Here is a 20,883-nt window from a genome sequence, read left to right as displayed (position 1 = left end):
ACAGATGCTTTAGGTAAAATAAATAAATGTTTATTTTTGATCATTAGGATAAGATTTGAAAAGATAAACAGGCTATTACTGATCTTTGAAGAGTTGACTTTTGATGTACTTTTAATGGAGAAGTATGGGGTAAAACAGTAGACTCCTTTTCTTGTGGGTTCCTAAAAAGAAGAAAACACATAAGAAGCAGTATAATTAGGAACAAATATCTGATTTCACATCTGCATGAGAATAGCCAACATTAAATAACCATAATGATAAAGTTTTTTCTCTTCATCTAAGCATAGCAGTTTTAAAGTATTAAAAGATTTTTATGCCTCATTTATTGTCATTTTTTTTCCTGGTCTGTGCATCTGTCTGTTTATTTGTTCATTCGTCCGTCCATTCGTCCTTCTGTCATGCTTCAGTTGAAAAACTTTGGTTGAGGTAGTATTTGATGAAGTTGAAGTCCAATTACTTGAAACTAAGTACACAATACCTATGATATGATATTTAGGAGATAACTGTATTGTATTTTAAGCTCCAACAGCATCAATTGGGAATTTGATGGTCGCAAATTAAATTCACTGGCGACGCGTTATGTCCTAATGAAACTAACAGAAAACAACGTTAAAACATGTATTTAAAATCTGTTATTTGCCGTCTGCGCTTGTGTTAGCGAGGGATAAAATTAACGAATATCACGGCTCAAGCCATGTGTAAATTTACAACAAATCTATGGCTTCCATGAATTATTTCGATTCTAATAAGACAAATACGATCATGAAAAAAACTGAAGCGATGATGGGTATACCGTGTGTGTGGCTGTTCTATTTTACCCACTGTTCGATAAATGTAAAACAAATCTAATAAACTTGCATGAATGATTTCTTAACTAACCGCTAGAAAAAAATGTGATTACTTTTTTTACTTCTCAGTAAACCCAACATTTGCAATTTTAGATTTGCATTTTTTATCGTAAGCTACCGTCAAATTCACTGTTGACATGTTGTTACCAAGGAGCCGCCATGTTGACTTGCTGAAATCAGTAAATGTGCGAATATTGCAATAGAACAGAAAACAAGCAACACCTACCTCAATACTTTATTTTAATGCAATTGTATCAGAGTTAAGAAGGTTAACGCAATAGAAAAACCTTCAGCTTTGACGTTTTCATTCGTATGACATCATGTTTTGAAATGACGTTAATGCGCAAAAATCATTACTGGAATTTCGCGGAATTTTAATTTGTTTTGTTTTTGTCCATTTTTCCGTTCTCTAATGTGTTAATTCTTTTTGTTATGCATCAGAATCAGAATAAATGTTCTGTAGGGTTTTTGTCGAGCCTGCAACTTTTGTTGCAGAAAGCTCGACATAGGGATAGTGATCCGGCGGTGTTAGCTCACTACTTAAAAGCTTTATATTTCAGAAGGTGGAAGACCTGGATGCTTCATACTTTGTATATAGATGCTTCATGTTATGAAGTTTCCGTCAGTCACATGTTCAATGTCCTTGACCTCATTTTCATGGTTCAGTGACCACTTGAAAAAAAAGTTCAGATTTTTTGTAATGTTGAATTCTCTCTTATTTTAAGTAATAGGATAACTATATTTGGTATGTGCGTACCTTGCAAGGTCCTCATGTCTGTCAGACAGTTTTCACTTGACCTCGACCTCATTTCATGGATCAGTGATCAAGGTTAAGTTTTGGTGGTCAAGTCCATATCTCAGATACTATAAGCAATAGGGCTAGTATATTCGGTGTATGGAAGGACTGTAAGGTGTACATGTCCAACTGGCAGGTGTCATCTGACCTTGACCTCATTTTCATGGTTCAGTGGTTATAGTTAAATTTTTGTGTTTTGGTCTGTTTTTCTCATACTATATGCAATAGGTCTACTATATTTGTTGTATGGAATGATGGTAAGGTGTTCATGTCTAGCGGGCAGATGTCATCTGACCTTGACCTCATTTTCTTGGTTCAGTGGTCAAAGTTAAGTTTTTGAGTTTTGGTCTTTTTATCTAATACTGTATGCCAATGCATAGGTCAACTATATTTGGTGTATGGAAATATTTTATGATCTTTATGTCAGTCACGCAGGTTTTATTTGACGGTGACCTCATTTTCACGGTTCATTGCACAGTGTTAAGTTTTTGTGTTTTGGTCTATTTTTCTTAAACTATAAGTAATGGGTCAACTATATATGTTGTATAGAAGCATTGTTAGCTGTACATGTCTGCCTGGCATGGTTCATCTGACCTTGACCTCATTTTCAAAGTTCATTGGTCTTTGTTTAGTTATCTTGGTTAATGTTAAGTTTATGAGACAGTTGTAATAAAACTAAGCTTTATACTTAGGACTATCAACATAATATCAATGATTAGTATAGAAGGCGAGACATTTCAGCGTGTGCACTCTTGTATTCAATTGTAATTGTTAACACAGCGAAATCCACAACCGTTTACACATAGGTTACGATACATGTGGATTTACGAGGGAGGCATATTTAAACAGCCATTTGTGTACATCTTGGAGTCTGCGCTAAGTATAGATATATCGAGAATTTTATCACGGTGTTGTTTACAAAGCGAAAGAAGCACGTCATATTAGAATTGTCAATTGATGCCATGTAAATAAGTGACGTTATCCAATCAACAGAAACGTTACAAACGTTGTTGCATTAGAATTGTTATTTTAATGCCAAATAAGAGGTTTCCCCCCATTTTCACAGTCCACTGAACATAGAAAATGATAACGCCGATGGGACATCCATGTACTGGGGACACATTCTTGTTTTTATATATATTTATATGTTTAGACTAGCATTTGACCCCAAAATAAAAAAAAACAATGCTGAAACGAAATAACAAAATAATCGCAATACCAGAATATAATACATTTGTATCAGTAAAGAGAATCAAAAACTAAAAATACAGCAAACATAGCCACATTTGATTTGGTACCAAGATAAAATATCCAAAAAAAATGTACATACTGTACAGTGTAAAGAATTTTTTTTACATATATTTTTGTAGGCAGTAGAGGAAGAAGTTACAGCATTACCATGGTTAAAGAAACCTGAGCCTGTCAAACAAGAGGAAGGTATGTTTGTTCAACACCAAGTTTATAAAAAGGAAAACTAGGTTTTAAAATTAAAATAGAAGACATGCAGAAATTCTTTCTTGTCAAACAAGTAGAAAGAATGTCTCATCAACAAGTTAATAAGCAGAAAAATGATTCTTTAATTAAAATAGGGTAGAAATTCATACTTGTGGAAATAAGACATTTACCTATTTCAATTAGAATTAGTAGTAAAGCCATTTTTTTCACAAAGATTTTGACGGAGAAAAATGGGCCTTCTTTTCTGCCAGAATGGACAGGAAATCGGTTGATTCAGGGTCTGATTTATCGAATTTTAATTGTATATGCATTAATGAGGGGTGTAAAGGGGGATACCTGCATGGAAGAATGTGAAATAAAATTGGCATTTCAAGATGAATGAACAATTAAAAATTTCTTGCACGTTGATCTTTTTGCAGATTTCACGAAACACAGTGGATAATGAACTTTTTTTTTAAGGCTGCACGTGAAATAAAAATGGCAAAACATGTTGCACGAAAATACCCATTTACCACCCTCATTAATGGGTTAGAAGTCAACTAAAAAGAACACATGTATTCATAGCAGACTTGGGGTCAATTACATTGGAATGTAATTAATTAGATTAAACATTACATTGAAAAAATGTTCAATTACACTAATTACACATTACACAGTTTTTGAAATGTAATTAATTAAATTACAATTACTTTACTAAAGTAATTAATTAAATTACACATTACATTTCATGATGATATTTTTTAACAATATTATACATGTATATAAAATACATGTGTAAAATATTCATGTAAGCATAGTTTAAGTGTTGCATTTGATAAGCAATATTTATTTTAATGTTTTGTCATTTAGTCTGAATATCTCTGGTCTGAACACTTTGACAGCAATTCTAAACAGTCTTTCGACAGGAGCTAATGTCACAGATATTGCTTGATCAGAACATTGACGTTCCATGATAAGAAGATCATCATATTGATAGGAGAGGGAATTTGCTCCTATTAACTTGCCAATACATTATGATTAAGGGGTATTTTGACATCTCAGAAAAATGAAGTCATTTAAATTAATCATAATTTAAATAAATATTTTTTTTTTTTACTTTAAAAATATTAAAAAGTGTGCTTGTCACAATATTGAAAATAATTTTTAGTACAAACAATGTATATAACATGTATAATGTCTAAATATTAGTAATATTTTGCTAATTGGATAAAGTACATGTAAAAGTGGTGTTACCCCTGGACATTTTAATCTGATTAATTGCTGTTTGTTTTTACAGCTATTCATTTTTAACCGGATTTTTGTGACAAAAATGTCGGTTATTGATTTGGGGATGTACGGCAGTCGGGCGGGCGGGCGGGCGGGAATCAAATGTTGTCCGTGCATTAACTCATGAACCGTTCAACCAAAGCTTTTAAAATTTTAATATGTTGTTACTGACAACTAAATGAAGGTCAAGTTCAATAATGGCGATTTTGACTTTTACCGTTCAGGAGTTATGGTTCTTGAAAGATTGAAAAATGGAGTTTCCAGTCGTGTCCCTGCATTTACGCATGAACTGTTCTTCCTAAGCTTTCCAAATTTTAATATGTTGTTACTGATGACAAAATGGAGATCAAGTCCAATAATGGCGATTTTGACTTTTACCGTTCAGGAGTTATGGTTCTTGAAAGATTGAAAAATGGTGTTTCCAGTCGTGTTCGTGCATTTACGCATGAACTGTTTTACCAAAGCTTCCCAAATTTTAATATGTTGTTACTGATGACAAAATAGAGGTCAAGTTCAATAATGACGATTTTGACTTTTACCGTTCAGGAGTTATGGTTCTTGAAAGATTGAAAAATGGTGTTTCCAGTCGTGTCCGTGCATTTTCTCATGAACCATTCAACCAAAGCTTTTGAAATTTTTATATGTTGTTACTGATGGCAAATTAGAGGTCAAGTTCAATAATGACGATTTTGACTTTTACCGTTCAGGAGTTATGGTTCTTGAAAGATTGTGAAATGGCGTTTCCATTCACGTTGTTGCATTTACTCATGAACCATTCAATCTAAGCTTTTCAAATTTTAAGATGTTGATACGGATGACAAAATGGAGGTCAAATTTGATATTGACGATTTTCACTTTCACCATTCATCAGTAATGGTTCTTGTGATATTGCCAGGACACAAATAAATATTAATAAATCCGGTTTGCTGTCGTTGTGACAGCCTCTTGTTATTTCTATAATCCTTTTGTGTATACTAGTTTAACAAAATGATTGTGTGCAGTGATTTTAAATTTTAAATGAACTGTCTAAGAAAGATTTTTCACAGTGACACATTTTTTGTTTTTATTTAATAAGGTGATTAATTACTTATCAATCTATTTAGTTAAAAGATCTTTCTTAAAAACTGAACAACACTAATGTATGATCCTCACATTTTTTTTTAAATTATAAGACTATTAAAAATTTTATGTAGGTCAAATAAATAATTTCAAAACTTCAGAATAAATTACAGACTTCATATATTAAAAAAGTATGTGATATCAGTATTTGAAAAATAAATATAATTTTACAATTTATATTATTTTAAAACAAAAATCCTTATCTTGAACACCATAAAAGTACATGTAATTGAAATGTAATTCAAAAGTAATTGAGCATTACATGCTTTTTTCAATGTAATTAATTAAATTACCATTACATGTAATTAAAAAAATGCTCAATTACACATTACATTCAATTACATGGAAAATTGTAATGCATTACACTTAATTACCATTACATTTTCAATTACCCCATCCCTGATTCATAGATCATTGAAAAAGAAAGTAAAGTTAGCAGACATATGTCATAATAGAAAAAGATTCGACTACCATATCCCACCATCTAATCTCATGTTAATTTTGAATATAAAAATACTGGCAAGCATTATGGTTTAAGTAGAAAATTTAATTGTCTCATGTGGAGTTATAATGTATTACACTTGATGCTGTTCTAGAATCTTCATATATTAGTAAAATGCACCATAACTCTTTGTCTTTTTTTCCAGTGCAATTTAAACCCTACAAGTCAGCCTATGCTAAGAATGGCCTTGCAGAAACAGATGCTGAAAAAGAAGATAATTTGAAAAAGTATTACTGTGATGTGTGTCAAAAACAGCTAAATGGACCTCAGCCTTTCATAGCCCACATGAATAGTAAAGCTCACAAAGAGGAGGTTGAAGCCCAACAAGATTAGACAATTCAGACAATATTTTTTTTTTAGAATATGAAAATTTTCCTCCAGGATAGGAGTTTGTTAAGACTATTGGCAGGGATGTCTTATTAGATATTATGATCTTCGAGAACAATTGATTTTTAGCTTTTTCTTATTTTTGCAATTTTAAAAGTTCATTTTGTACATGTATAAGTTAGCTTTTGCTGTATATATTGAAATGTGGTTTTTTTCCCATATATAATCTATAGATATTGTTCACGAACATTAAGACAGAGTTGTTTATTTGTTATATATGTGAAGTTTGGATGTATTGACTTTTCATAAAAAGAACAAGATTTGGTGCCTTGATTTTTTTCTTCAGATAGGTTCATTAACTGTAATTATTTTTATTTAAACAAGACCTTAGAAAACGAACTGGTAACTTTTAAAATTTGAACCACTGTTATTATTATTATTTGAAAATGATCAAACAGTTTAAAGGGAACAAACCTTTGAATAAATTTTACTTAAAAAACTATAGGTAGGTGTTAATATAAGAAAGTTTTATCATATATTGATGCTTTTTTGTGTCAAATTTACCATGCTGTCAATTTTGTCAATTTGTGATTTTTCTCAGTTTTAAGAACAATATGCATATTAGAATGAAATTCAAAACAGTGTGGCTGTGGCCATTGATTGACATATTAAATTCATCCATTGACTGGGACAATTTAGGTGAACGTTTGTATGTAACGACCACTGCTCACTATGTACTTTTTAAAGACACTTAAACTATGGGGTCACCAAAGGTTCTCAACACCTTAATAAAGTAATTCGAAAAATTAATCAGAAATAACACGATGTTTTGATTTATATCAATTATATAAATCAAAACACAAAGGTTATTCCTGATTAATTTTTCGAATTATTTTATAATTAAAGGCGTTAAGAAACCTTCGGTAACCCCACAGTTTAAATGTCTATCATAGGTACGTCGTGAACAGTGGTCGTTACAGACAAACGTTCACGTAAATTGTCCCAGTCAGTGGATGAATTTAATGTGTCAATCAATGGCCACAGCCACACTGTTTTGAATTTCATTCTATTTCAACTTTTTTGTTATAAAAGATTGAAAAAATACATATCTTAGAAATTTGAAAAGAAAAAAATAATATGGGATGTAAATGATTCTTGAAAAATCATTTTTGTCGAGCCTTCGACTTTAGTCGAAAAAGCGAGACTAAGCGATCCTACATTCCGTCGGCGGCGGCGTCCACAAATATTCACTCTGTGGTTAAAGTTTTTGAAATTTTAATAACTTCTTAAACTATACTGAATTTCTACTGAACTTGGACAGAAGCTTGTTTATGATCATAAGAAAGCATCCAGAAGTAAATTTTTGTAAAAATAAAATTCCATTTTTTCCGTATTTTACTTATAAATGGACTTAGTTTTTCTGCGAGGAAACATAACATTCACTCTGTGGTTAAAGTTTTTAAAATTTTAATAACTTTCATAAACTATCCTGGATTTGTACCAAACTTGGACAGAAGCTTGTTTATGATCATAAGATAGTATCAAGAAGAAAATTTTGTAAAAATAAATTTCCACTTTTCCGTATTTTACTTATAAATGGACTTAGTTTTTCTGCGAGGAAACATTACATTCACTCTGTGGTTAAAGCTTTTAAAATTTTGTATAACTTTCATAAACAGTATACTATCCTTGATTTGTACCAAACTAGGACAGAAGCTTGTTTATGATCATAAGATAGTATCAAGAAGAAAATTTTGTAAAAATAAATTTCCACTTTTCCGTATTTTACTTATAAATGGACTTAGTTTTTTTGCCAGAAACAAAACATTCACTCTGTGGTTGAAGTTTTTAAAATTTTTATAATGTTCTTTAACTATCCTGGATTTCTACCAAACTTAGACAAAAACTTGTTTCTGATCATAAGATATTATTCAGAAGTAAATTTTGTAAAAAAAAAATTCACTTTTTCCGTATTTTACTTATAAATGGACTTAGTTTTCTTCCAGTTAAAATTACATACAGTCTGCAGTTAAAGTTTATAATACATTTATTAGATTCATAAACTATCCTGGATTTTTTTACCAAACTTGGAAGCTTCTTTCAATCAAAAGACAGTATCGAGAGGGAAATTTTTATTGATGTTTTTCCTCATGTTTGTTGAGTCTGCGATTAACAGCAAAAGTAGGCGAGACACTGGGTTCCGTGGAACCCTTACGAATTTTTTGTACCCCTGACCTATTTTCTCAAAATCTTTGCTAAAATGACTGACTTGATTGGTCGAAAAATTTGAAAATTGGATAACTCAAAAACTGTTCATTGTAAATACACAATTTTTTCACAGAGTTATGTTTGATTATAATATTTTTAAAACTTGTATCACATGTTTTTGAAGAAATTCCAGAACGAGATTTCAACGAGACTGAAACGTCAGAATAATGCATCCTTAAAAAAAATGTGTACATCTACCTTCACTGTTGCAAAGTGGTTGGATTTTTCATTAGTGCTATATTTGATCTTATTTACATTTTTGAAAATGATCAAACAATGATCAGACTTTGATTTGTGTGATTTATGTGTTTAAACCCTCATCATGTAGCACTCATGCACATATGATGTGTAATAGATTTAATTGCCTTAATATTCTATGATTCATTTGAAAATTGGTGATGGTATTAAGATTTTTGTATAAATAATTGTTGTTTAACATAGGGATGGGTTTATCATTATTATATACCATTTATGATGGCTAAAATATTACTCATTTTGAATATGGATAAAAGCATAGAATTGTTTGACTGGAAGTTTTTTTTAGATGTTTGAAATATTTCCAGATGTAGTTGCATAAAATTTCCATTTTAGTGTTTTGGATCAGATAATGTCTTATAATTGCTTGATCTCCCCAATAACTTAAAGATGTTAAAGATCTCAATTTGAAAAAAAACTATATGTTTTCTCCAAACCATGACATGTGGAAAGAGTTAAAAGGAGGAGCAATTTATTATTGTCTTCCAAGATCATCGAATGCCTTTTTGTATTTATGTTTTCCTAATATTTTGCTTTTTCCCATACAAGGTTTTCTGTCTCACATTATTTTTGTTTTTGTTTGTATTTTTCATGTGCTATTTATTGGTGGTTAGGAAATGCATAATAAAATCACATTTTGTATGCTGCATTGTTATCACTGCTTTCTAACAAAATTAAAATGTCTGCATGCTAGAGTGATAATAAAACACATAATTTCAATGACATATGTTAAATAATTTTCCGTTATATAGTATGGAGATACCTACTTTATAATTTGACATTCCACACAATTGTTATACTTTTGTTAAGATTCAGCTATGTTTGCTTTATTTTTCCATCCTTTTTTATTCCTAAAATTTATATTGATTCTGCTTATATAAATTTGAGATTGTTATTATTCCATTATAAAGATACCATTGACATTGTATTATTGAAGATCAATATCCTAGATTTCATTCTTTTCCCCCTAAGCTCTGTAAGATTGAACTGGTTTCTGATGTATGTAATTGATTGGTATATGATCTTGTAAATCATGTGTAATAATTTTTGAACAAATTCTTGGTCAACATAAACTTAAGTTTTACAAATGGAATTACTGACTGAAGTACAACTACAGCTGCTAATCTTTTATCATATGAAAAAAACTTTGAAGGGTACAGACATAATATTGTGAATTTAAGAATTGCCATTATATTGTGTCAAAAAAAAACTCCTGCCATTTGCTGCTTTACAAAGTAAATGTCATAAGCATATCATATCAAGGCAGCTTATATCTATTACTATGAAATATCTTCATTATTCCATCATTAAAATAAAACATAACATATATATTTAACTGTTCAATACCTTGATAAGTGAATTTTGATTTGTAGAACATAGGATAAGCCCAAAAATGTGAGAGATAAGAGTTGTGTTTAAAAATTGAATGTCTGAAAGGGCTGGTTTTTTTTATGGTTGTAAGAAAGAGGAGGGTTTCCATATTATGCATATAAAAAAAAGTTGCATTTTACAATCCGACATCGAACTGAGAGACATTGATTGATATACTTTTGATCAACTCTGTCAGGTATTAGCAGTAACAACTAAGTCGAAAATATCAGTGAAGAACTAGATCACAAATAATATATCTAGGTTAAAGTGACCAGACAGCCTTTTCGATAATTAGTAAAATTAACTTCAATTTTGAAGGTTGAAGATTAAAACTATTTTTGCATTTAACAGCCCAAATGATGGCTCTTCTCATACCTCAGATAGTACTAGATTGATAGACAAGTTGTTTTGTCATGTGGAACAAACGATAATTTTTATTGTGAATGTTATAATTGTTATTTAGTTACCTTATATTGTACTGTTTGTGCCATGATTAGTAGTGTAATTTCCCCATATGTTTGATTATTTATCACTAGTTTTAGTCCTGTTTGTTTGTTGTCAATTCACTTTTTTTTCTCAGGTAGCCTTAGATCAATTCTTTAAATATTTGAACAGTGTGACTTGTGACATATGAAAATTATGTTTGATGACCAGGATATGTTAAATCCATTTATTCCAATTGCCTCATTATTTGTATTGTATGTAAATTTTCATGATATCCATAGATCATACCATTGTATAGATATTTGAATGTTTTAAATTTGGACAGAAAAAGAGCAAAACAATCTTTTGTAAATTGCAGATGAAAGATGTCAGAACTCCTAAAATAATATTCTATTGATTACAGAAAATGTACAAACCAAATAGTGCTTATGTAGAAAAAAACAGTCAAAGATTGACAGAAGATAGCTGAAAGATTTTTTTCAGGTTTGACCATATGCTTTTTCTTGCAAAATATGTTTAAAGTTTTTGAAATTATAAAATGAAGAAACTTCCATTATAAGATGATGCATTAGGCAAATAATTGTAAGATTTTCTAGTCATTAATGTACACAGTAGAAGCTTTTCCTTTTTTGAATTAATAAATTTAATGTTTTTACAGTCTTTGTTTTATTTGAACTCAACATTCATAGAAACTGAATTTTCTCATCTAAATATTTAGCCGTGCTTCAGTGACCCAAGTGGTCTAAATAGTTACTACTGTAATCACTAGCCAGTCAATACTGAGGTTGTGAGTTTAAACCCCGCTCTCTTGCTAGGATGATCAGTTTCCTATTGAAGGTCGATGGTTTTCTCAGGGGACTCTGGATTCCTCCACTAAGAAAAACTGACTGCCACGAAAAATTATAAATGCAGTGCTTTAAAAGTAGATGAAAATAACCTTTTAAATTTTGTGCATCCACATCTCTTTATTTTCTTGATTTGCCTTCGTCAGGAAGCGTCAAACCAAAACATTTAAAGCTAGTGATATATCAATTGGCGCATATGTTCAAAGCATTATTGCGAAAAGGGACCTAAAGAGAATAGCCAAATTCATCTACTTCATAGAAATACAAAATTTGTTGGCCAGTACACAAATAGTACCCTATTACCGTAGAATCCCAACTGTCTACAGAAATATCTATGTGCCAAACTCAAAATTTATTTTTTTATTATGCCCCATTTATGGGCATTATGTTTTCTGGTCTGTGTGTCCGTTCGTTCGTCCGTTCATCTGTCTGTCCCCCTTCAGGTTAAAGTTTTTGGTCGAGGTAGTTTTTGATGAAGTCCAATCAACTTGAAACTTAGTACACATGTTCCTTATGATATGATCTTTCTACTTTTAATGCCAAATAAGAGTTTTTCCCCCATTTTCCCGGTCCCTTGAACATTAAATATGATAGTGCAAGTTTCAGGTTAAAGTTTCTGGTCAAGGTATTTTTAGCTCACCTGGCCCGAAGGGCCAAGTGAGCTTTTCCCATCACTTGGCGTCCGGCGTCGTTAACTTTTACAAAAATCTTCTCCTCTGAAACGACTGGGCCAAATTAAACCAAACTTGGCCACAATCATCATTGGGGTATCTAGTTTAAAAATTGTGTGGCGTGACCCGGCCAACCAACCAAGATGGCCGCCATGGCTAAAAATAGAACATAGGGGTAAAATGCAGTTTTTGGCTTATAACTCAAAAACCAAAGCATTTAGAGCAAATCTGACCAGGGGGTAAAATTCTTTATCAGGTCAAGATCTTTCTGTCCTCAAATTTTCAGATGAATCCAACAACCCGTTGTTGGGTTGCTGCCCCTGAATTGGTAATTTTAGGGAATTTTTGCTGTTTTTTGTTATTATCTTGAATATTATTATAGAAAGAGATAAACTGTAAACAGCAATAATGTTCAGCAAAGTTAGATTTACAAATAAGTCAACATGACCAAAATGGTCAGTTGACCCCATTAGGAGTTATTGACCTTTATAGTCAATTTTTAACCATTTTTCCTAAATCTTAGAAATCTTTTACAAAAATCTTCTCCTCTGAAACTACTGGACCAAATTAATCCAAACTTTGCCACAATCATCTTTGGGATATCTAATTTAAAAAAATGTGTCCAGTGACCCGGCCATCCAACCAAAATGGCTGCCACGGCTAAAAATAGAACATATGGGTAAAATGCAGTTTTTGGCTTATAACTCAAAAACAGAAGCATTTAGAGAAAATCTGACAGGGTTAAATTGTCTATCAGGTCAAGATCTATCTGCCCTGATATTTTCACATGGATCGAACAACCTGTTGCTAGGTTACTGGCCTGAATTAGTAATTTTAAGGAAATTTTGCCGTTTTTTGTTATTATCTTGAATATTATTATAGATAGAGATAAACTGTAAACAGCAATAATGTTCAGCAAAACAAGATCTACAAATAAGTTTCATGACCAAAATAGTCATTTGACCCCTTAAGGAGTTATTGCCCTTTATAGTTAATTTTAAGCATTTTTCATAAATTTTTGTAAATTTTTAGAAAATATTTTCCACTGTAATTACTGGGCCAAGTTCATTATAGATAGAGATAATTGTAGCAACAAGAATGTTCAGTAAAGTTAGATCTACAAACACATAATTATCACCAAAACACAATTATGTCATGAATTCATCTGTGTCCATTGTTTGATATGCACATAGACCAAGGTGAGCGACACAGGCTCTTGAGAGCCTCTAGTTTGATGAAGGTGAAGTCCAATCAACTTGAAACTTAGTACACATGTTCCCTATGATATGAGCTTTCTAATTTGAAGCCAAATTAGAGATTTTTCCCATTTTCACGGTCCAATGAACATAGAAAATGATAGTGCGAATGAGGCATCTGTGTACTAGGGACACATTCTTGATTTATGTTAATAGTGAAAGAAAGAAGGGCAGAAATGTGATACTTTGAAAACTATTTCTATAACAAAATTTATCTTCATCAAACGGATGGACAACTGTCATATTCCTATTTTAACCAAGATAAGTACAAATTACATAATGTAGGTCCTACACCAGTATACATGTACCAGTAATCCTCATTCGGATACAATTAGATGAATAAACATGGCAAATCGCAGAATCTATAAATACATGTACTTTATCTTAATATAAATGAGAACTGAGTTCAGTGTAACTAAACGAAACAAAATTACTTGCTACTGTCGGAGTTTTGCTAAGCTGAAATGACGAGCAGAGTGTACACGATTTTAAAGAAACGAATGGAATATGCAATCTAATGCTACAAATATGTAGGCAAAAGTTTTTAAAAACTGTTTACATCCCTTTTTAAGCAAATTGACTTTTTCAAACTTGATAACTTAGTTTTTAAATCATTTAAAAAATATATACAAAGATGAAAAATCTGTAGGCAGAAAACTTTGTGTAAATAGTTGACTGCACAGTATACTTTATTGTGGGATGTGCATTGGTAGTAAATTTTACAGGTATTGGAGACGTATAAACGCGAGTGTCAATTCCTATTGATGTTTAGTTAACTTGAAATTATTCAATACTATATGATGCATACGATTCTTAATTCTGATTCTGTTGAATTACATTATTGCTACCATGAATACTACTCCGTGAAAACCGTTAGCGTTTATAAGAATTTGACTTCATACGACAGTCCTGTGTCAACAGTCTTGGAATATTTACACTTCTGTAATCAAATGACCATTTTAGTCTATTTGGTCTTTGTGTGGGCAAACGTTTGTTTGGATTTCTTCCAATGAAATGTTAAACTTTTTAGCATTGCATCTATTATGGGACTGATCCTCATGATTGTTGCAAGATACTTCTTCTCTAACAATGTATTTCGTAGTACATCTCCAATTGCTTGATATCAGTGTGAAAACGGACGCAAGAAGAAATAGAACACCTGAAATATATCCATAATCAATGTAAATAACGTTGATTAAGCCAATTAGCTGAAATGGTCTCAATTCAATATTCCCCATCCAATAAAAAATGAATTGCATAGATTGAAAGGTATACGTGTTTCAAATAAATAAAAACAATAAGAAGGATCAGCAGCTTTTAGAAAGCCTATTTCATTTAACTGTTAGAAATTAAAGGGATGAATCTAAACACAGGATGATTGAATCAGAGGTACTTGTCTCTAAATACCTAAATATATGCATTATATTCATGTAAATATCAAAATATGTTTGTAGGACTCTAAAGTGCGATGGTACTCTAAAGTACGATGGTCACGCTAAAGTGCGATGGTCTACGCTAAAGTGCGATGGTGTCAGAGACGCTAAAGTGCGATGGTTGTTTGTTTTTTATATGCGATCAGATGACACGCTAAAGTGCGATGGTATATGACACGTTAAAGAACGTTGGTTTACACGCCAAAGTGCGATGGTTTAACGGGAATGGTGTTCAGGCAATGTCTTTTGATTTTTGCTGTGTTAATATTAGTTTTTGTATATTGTTTATAAATTATGCCGTTGTTTTTCTCTTTTGAATAGTTGTACACGAGTTATTGTGTGGTTTATATAACCAGCTATTCGACTATAGCCGATTGTTACGGCCAGAAATCGCCTTTAAATTGTAGCCAACAAAAGACACAAATCAATAATAAAATTTAACAATATTTATTATACAAAAGTTTACAAGAAGTATTACACAAATATTACTGTCAACTTAACTGTCAAAATACGAGTCCAATCTTTTATCTTTGTCTGTATCCGGATATCTTTCGGAATCCAATCTGAATATTACGTTCACTACTACGGTCACAATCCGGTATGATGTTGTTTGTAGAATTAAAGTGTCAATCCAAATGCGGTGAATACTAATGTCTATCGATGTCTAAGTCTAAGTCCAAGAGCGATAGTTTAACTTTAGTGTCTGTATATATATAGTTGTCATGGAAGATTCTAGAACAGTCTATACTGGAACATCCTAGAAAGTTACAACAGAAGTTTCCAGTAAAATGTAGAAGTTTATATAACGCATCTTTTATTAGGATCATTCTGGAAAGTTCCAATCATTCTGTAATTGTTCCAGTGATTTCTAAACTGCACAGTTCTAAGATTATTCTGTAAACAACTATCAGGCCACACAACACAAATCAGGCCAACATAAATAAATACAATAATTACAATATCATAACACCGATACTCAACGCCTTGGGTCATAAGTTATTAAGTGCGCACATCAGCAACACGTACCAATTGTTTTGCAATGGTCGTTCTGATAACCTGAAGTCATAAAACTACTATTTATCTGCTGGGTTAGCCATACGCTTCCGTTCTCAGATCGAGACTTGTGTCATCCTCAATCATATGATGATACTTCACGACATAGAAGGAGTTTCTAAATTAAATTTGGACGATTTGAAATACTTTGACACTTGGTGTATTTTGACTTTTTCTCTCTCTTTTACGGTTTGCACCTTCCCCTTACTGTCGCCAGTTTTCTATGTTGATGAGAAAACCTTTTATTCACTACCCTGACAGAAAAACGTTTGTCCGTGTCGACACAGCGAGTTCAAAGGTTTTGTACTGTGGGCGATTTTGTTGGAAAAAAATCGTCCGCATACAGTCTTCTATATCACCTATTAAAAATGTTTTGTTTCATCTATATATCTTTTTTTGTCTTGTAAAAAACCTTCATCGGGAGCCATAAATATTCTCGTTTACCGGCATGTCAATTTTTGTATTTTCAGACTGCTTGAAGCATCATAATGCAAACGTTCACACTTTCGCGAACAAACACGCATTCGCGGAAAAACGCACTTTAGCGTGTAGTGGCATCGCACTTTAGCGTATACCATCGCACTTTAGCGTGACCATCGCACTTTAGCGTCCGTATCGCACTTTAGAGTCCTACATGTTTACTAAGCCTTTTCTTGCTAATCAGGGAGTCAAACAAGGAGACAGTTTAAGTCCAACTTTATTTAATATATTTGTTGATGACATAGGAAAATACTTAGATACAAACTCAACTAGTGCAGTTAATTTAAACGATCAAAAAGTGAACAATTTATTGTATGCTGATGATTTATTATTGATATCGGAATCTGCAGATGGTCTCCAGAACTCTCTTGATTCTTTACAAAAATATAGTACTGAATGGAAACTGGACGTGAACCTTAAGAAAACAAAAATTATAATTTTCTCTAAAAATAAAGTAAATAAAGAAAACTTTTACTTTTATTACAGTTCTAATGCAATTGAAATTGTTGATTGTTATAAATACTTAGGAGTTGATTTTCATAGCTCTGGAAAATTTATACAGGCAGTGTCAAGCCTCTCAGATAGAGCTAAAAAAGCATATTTTGCATTGAAATCAAAACTACCATATAGTGAAAATTTGTCTGTTAAGACATGGCTCCAGCTTTTTAATTCAATTATAATTCCTATTTTAACTTATGGATCAGAAGTATGGATATCAGAATTCAAATCAAATTTTGAAGCATTAGACAAACGTAAATTAGAAAAAACACAAAACTCTATATTTAAAAACATACTTGAGGTTCATGCAAAGTCTTCCAATCTAGCAGTGCGGTGTGAATTGGGCACATTACCCATTAGCATAAATGTTATCAACTTATGTATAAATACTATGTGCGTCTCAGTGATATTGGTGAACGGTCTGGTGGTCCGCATGAAATTCTCAAGGCTGCTTTTTAAGTGGACAAAACTCTTACAAATAGAGAAAATTCATGGTCTAATAAACTATCTGAATTAATGAAATATATTGGAATACCCTTAAACAAACATTGTAATAGTAATTTCAAACAGAAACTAGATTTCTACAAAAATAAAATTATATTTGAACTATCTAAGATAAAAGATGGAAACTGTAAAAATTTAGTAAAATTTATACTAAATTTAAACAGCAAGAATATTTAAACTTTAATATTCCTAAATACCTTAGAAAAAACTCACTAAATTAAGAATAAGTGCACACTCATTAGCAATAGAAACTGGTAGGTATGCAAGACCAAAAATACCCTCTAATGGAAGATTTTGTAAATTTTGCACAGGAAAAATTAAAAATGAGATACATTTCTTGATTGAATGTCCGCAATATAACAAAATTAGATCTAAATACAAAATTAATGATATTAATTCAAATGGTTTGGATGAAAATTTTACCAAAATGTTAAATTCTATGTCTGAAAAAGAATTAAAATCTATTTGTATGTATATTGAAGAAGCTCTTGATTTGAGAGACCACCATACCGTTTCATCAGGCAATAATCTTTTACAGTAGTTCGCGCATATACATATATATCTTATATTGTGTGTTTAAGTAAATTTATTAAAATCTAGAATAATACTGATGTATTAATTTATGGTATCAATATCAGTTTATAATGTAATGACATACATAGAATTGTCTTATGACTTGTTGTTACATGCATCTTTATTTCATTTATATGTTGTTTTAATATTATAATTGTCTGTATTTGGATCACGCCTCTATTGTGCTCTTTCCAATAAAATATTGAATTGAATTGAATTGTAAAATTTAAAGGATCATATGACTTTAACAAGTATTTATTAAATATAGCCTCAAATATACCGGGATTCGAGTTTCGTCTACAAAAGACTCTAAAGTGACGCTCAAATAAAAACAAGTTAAAAATGCAAAGCAATGGTACACATGAATGTTGGTAAATGATTAACTTTAATATCGACATAACTATCTACCGATGAGATACATGAGAATAGTAAATACAGAACCAATGAGAGCTGTGTATGCATTGTCTTCCTCAAACCTCTGTAGTAGAGCCACATGGACAACACAAGCTCCGTATATCAGTATCTCTGTTATGATACCAGCAATACATGCTGCTACCATAATCACCCACGCCCATCCTTGATCTAAATCTTTATTCTTCTGTACGTTGTTTTTGTCGAGCCTGCAACTTTTGTTGCAGAAAGCTCGACATAGGGATAGTGATCCGGCGGCGGCGGCGTTAGCTAACTTCTTAAAAGCTTTATATTTTAGAAGGTGGAAGACCTGGATGCTTCATACTTTGTATACAGATGCCTCATGTTACGAAGTTTCCGTCAGTCACATGTCCAATGTCCTTGACCTCATTTTCATGGTTCAGTGACCACTTGAAAAAAAAGTTCAGATTTTTTGTAATGTTGAATTCTCTCTTATTATAAGTAATAGGATAACTATATTTGATATGTGCGTACCTTGCAAGGTCCTCATGTCTGTCAGACAGTTTTCACTTGACCTCGACCTCATTTCATGGATCAGTGAACAAGGTTAAGTTTTGGTGGTCAAGTCCATATCTCAGATACTATAAGCAATAGGGCTAGCATATTCGGTGTATGGAAGGACTGTAAGGTGTACATGTACAGCTAGCAGGTGTCATCTGACCTTGACCTCATTTTCATGGTTCAGTGGTTATAGTTAAATTTTTGTGTTTTGGTCTGGTTTTTTTTCATACTATATGCAATAGGTCTACTATATTTGTTGTATGGAATGATTGTAAGGTGTACATGTCTAGCGGGCAGATGTCATGTGACCTTGACCTCATTTTCATGGTTCAGTGGTTATAGTTAAATTTTTGTGTTTTGGTCTGTTTTTTTCATACTATATGCAATAGGTCTACTATATTTGTTGTATGGCATAATTGCAAGGTGTACGTGTCTAGCGGGCAGATGTCATGTGACCTTGACCTCATTTTCATGGTTCAGTGGTCAAAGTTAAGTTTTTTGAGTTTTGGTCTTTTTATCTAATACTATATGCCATAGGTCAACTATATTTGGTGTATGGAAATATTTTTTGATCTTTATGTCAGTAGCGCAGGACTGGTTTCTTTTGACCATGACCTCATTTCATTGCACAGTGTTAAGTTTTTGTGTTTTGGTCTATTTTTCTTAAACTATAAGTAATAGGTCAACTATATTTGTTGTATAGAAGCATTGTTCGCTGTACATGTCTGCCTGGCATGGTTCATCTGACCGTGACCTCATTTTCAAGGTTCATTGGTCTTTGTTTAGTTATCTTGGTTAATGTTAAGTTTATGAGACAGTTGTAATAAAGCTTTATACTTAGGACTATCAACATAATATCAATGATTAGTATAGAAGGCGAGACATTTCAGCGTATGCACTCTTGTTTTGGATTCATTTTTTTTTCTGTTAACATGTTTTATTAAGAAATCATCATATATATAGCTACAAGGGTAAAGACATAAATACGAAATATACAAAAAGATTCAATAACTGGGATAAGGAAACAAGAGCAGTGCTCTTATATAAATCCGTCTCCTTTTTGGATTCATAATATCCAGCCCTATAATTGGAAAGAAATTATAAGTAATATTAGATAAATCAGTATTAAATGGTTATTTTTCTAATACCCTTTTCAAGTTATTTTACATTACATCATACGAGGTAATAAATTATGAAAAAACCTGTTAGGTATATATATAGATACACTAATCATAGATACCAGGATTAAATTGTGTGGACCATCGTTATCATTTGTCTTTAAAAAAAAAAAAAAAAAAAAACGAACTATCTGATCTGATAATTCTAAACAGTCCATTAAAATATTTATAATTCAAATTCGATTTTTGCTGCTAATAGTTTAAACAATTAAAAAACGATTTCAGCGTTTATGAAATCATAAAGTCTATTTATCGATTCCTTATGATAAATTACATCATCAAAGACTTTATGAAAATCATCAAGGCGACATAGAGATATATAAACCGAAGAAAAATATTACTTTTTCAAAAATAAAATCTACTTCTGTACTGAGCTAAAAAAAAATCAAAGAATATAGTATAGCATACTCCTGCAAATATATATATATCTTCTAAAGTAAAGCTCAAATAGGCCGAGGAAGGCTAAATTCTACCATATTAGATAAAAGTTTATATGTGGGTGATGGTATTTTTAAACAGTTCTATCTGAGAGCATTCACAGAGGGTAGTTAAACAATAGGGGTGAGGCTGGAGGCATAATCCCCTATGGATTTTATTTACCCTCTATGGTTCGTAAGGGGTCAGTAGTTAACCGTATAACGAATTTATCGCACGCTGGACTTTTTCCGCTGCCTTTTGCTAAAAAATAAACAATGAAACACAACAAGATTAACAGATGACGTCACCATTAACGCGTCATGAACCACCTATGAAATCTACTTACCCCGTACGGTCTCAAAGGGGGTCACCACGTGATGGCGTTAAACCA

The 20,883-nt window shown here is 31.8% G+C and overlaps 1 protein-coding gene across 1 annotated transcript in view; it reads left to right on the top strand.

Moving 5' to 3' along the window:
* LOC143068500 (uncharacterized) overlaps window positions 1-11,308 on the top strand; it is a 33,252-nt gene extending 21,944 nt beyond the window's left edge. Inside the window, exons 4-5 of the mRNA XM_076242610.1 lie at window positions 3,015-3,081; window positions 6,132-11,308. Coding sequence (XP_076098725.1) covers window positions 3,015-3,081; window positions 6,132-6,319 — 255 coding nt within the window. The 3' untranslated portion in view covers window positions 6,320-11,308. The remainder of the gene's footprint in view (window positions 1-3,014; window positions 3,082-6,131) is intronic.
* The last annotated feature ends 9,575 nt before the right edge of the window (window positions 11,309-20,883 follow it).

The sequence above is a fragment of the Mytilus galloprovincialis genome, chromosome 3 (assembly GCF_965363235.1).
Source record: "Mytilus galloprovincialis chromosome 3, xbMytGall1.hap1.1, whole genome shotgun sequence".
Classification (NCBI taxonomy): Eukaryota; Metazoa; Mollusca; class Bivalvia; order Mytilida; family Mytilidae; genus Mytilus; species Mytilus galloprovincialis.
The sequence above is the reverse complement of the archived record's forward strand: the minus strand, read 5'-3'. Positions and strand labels throughout refer to the sequence as shown.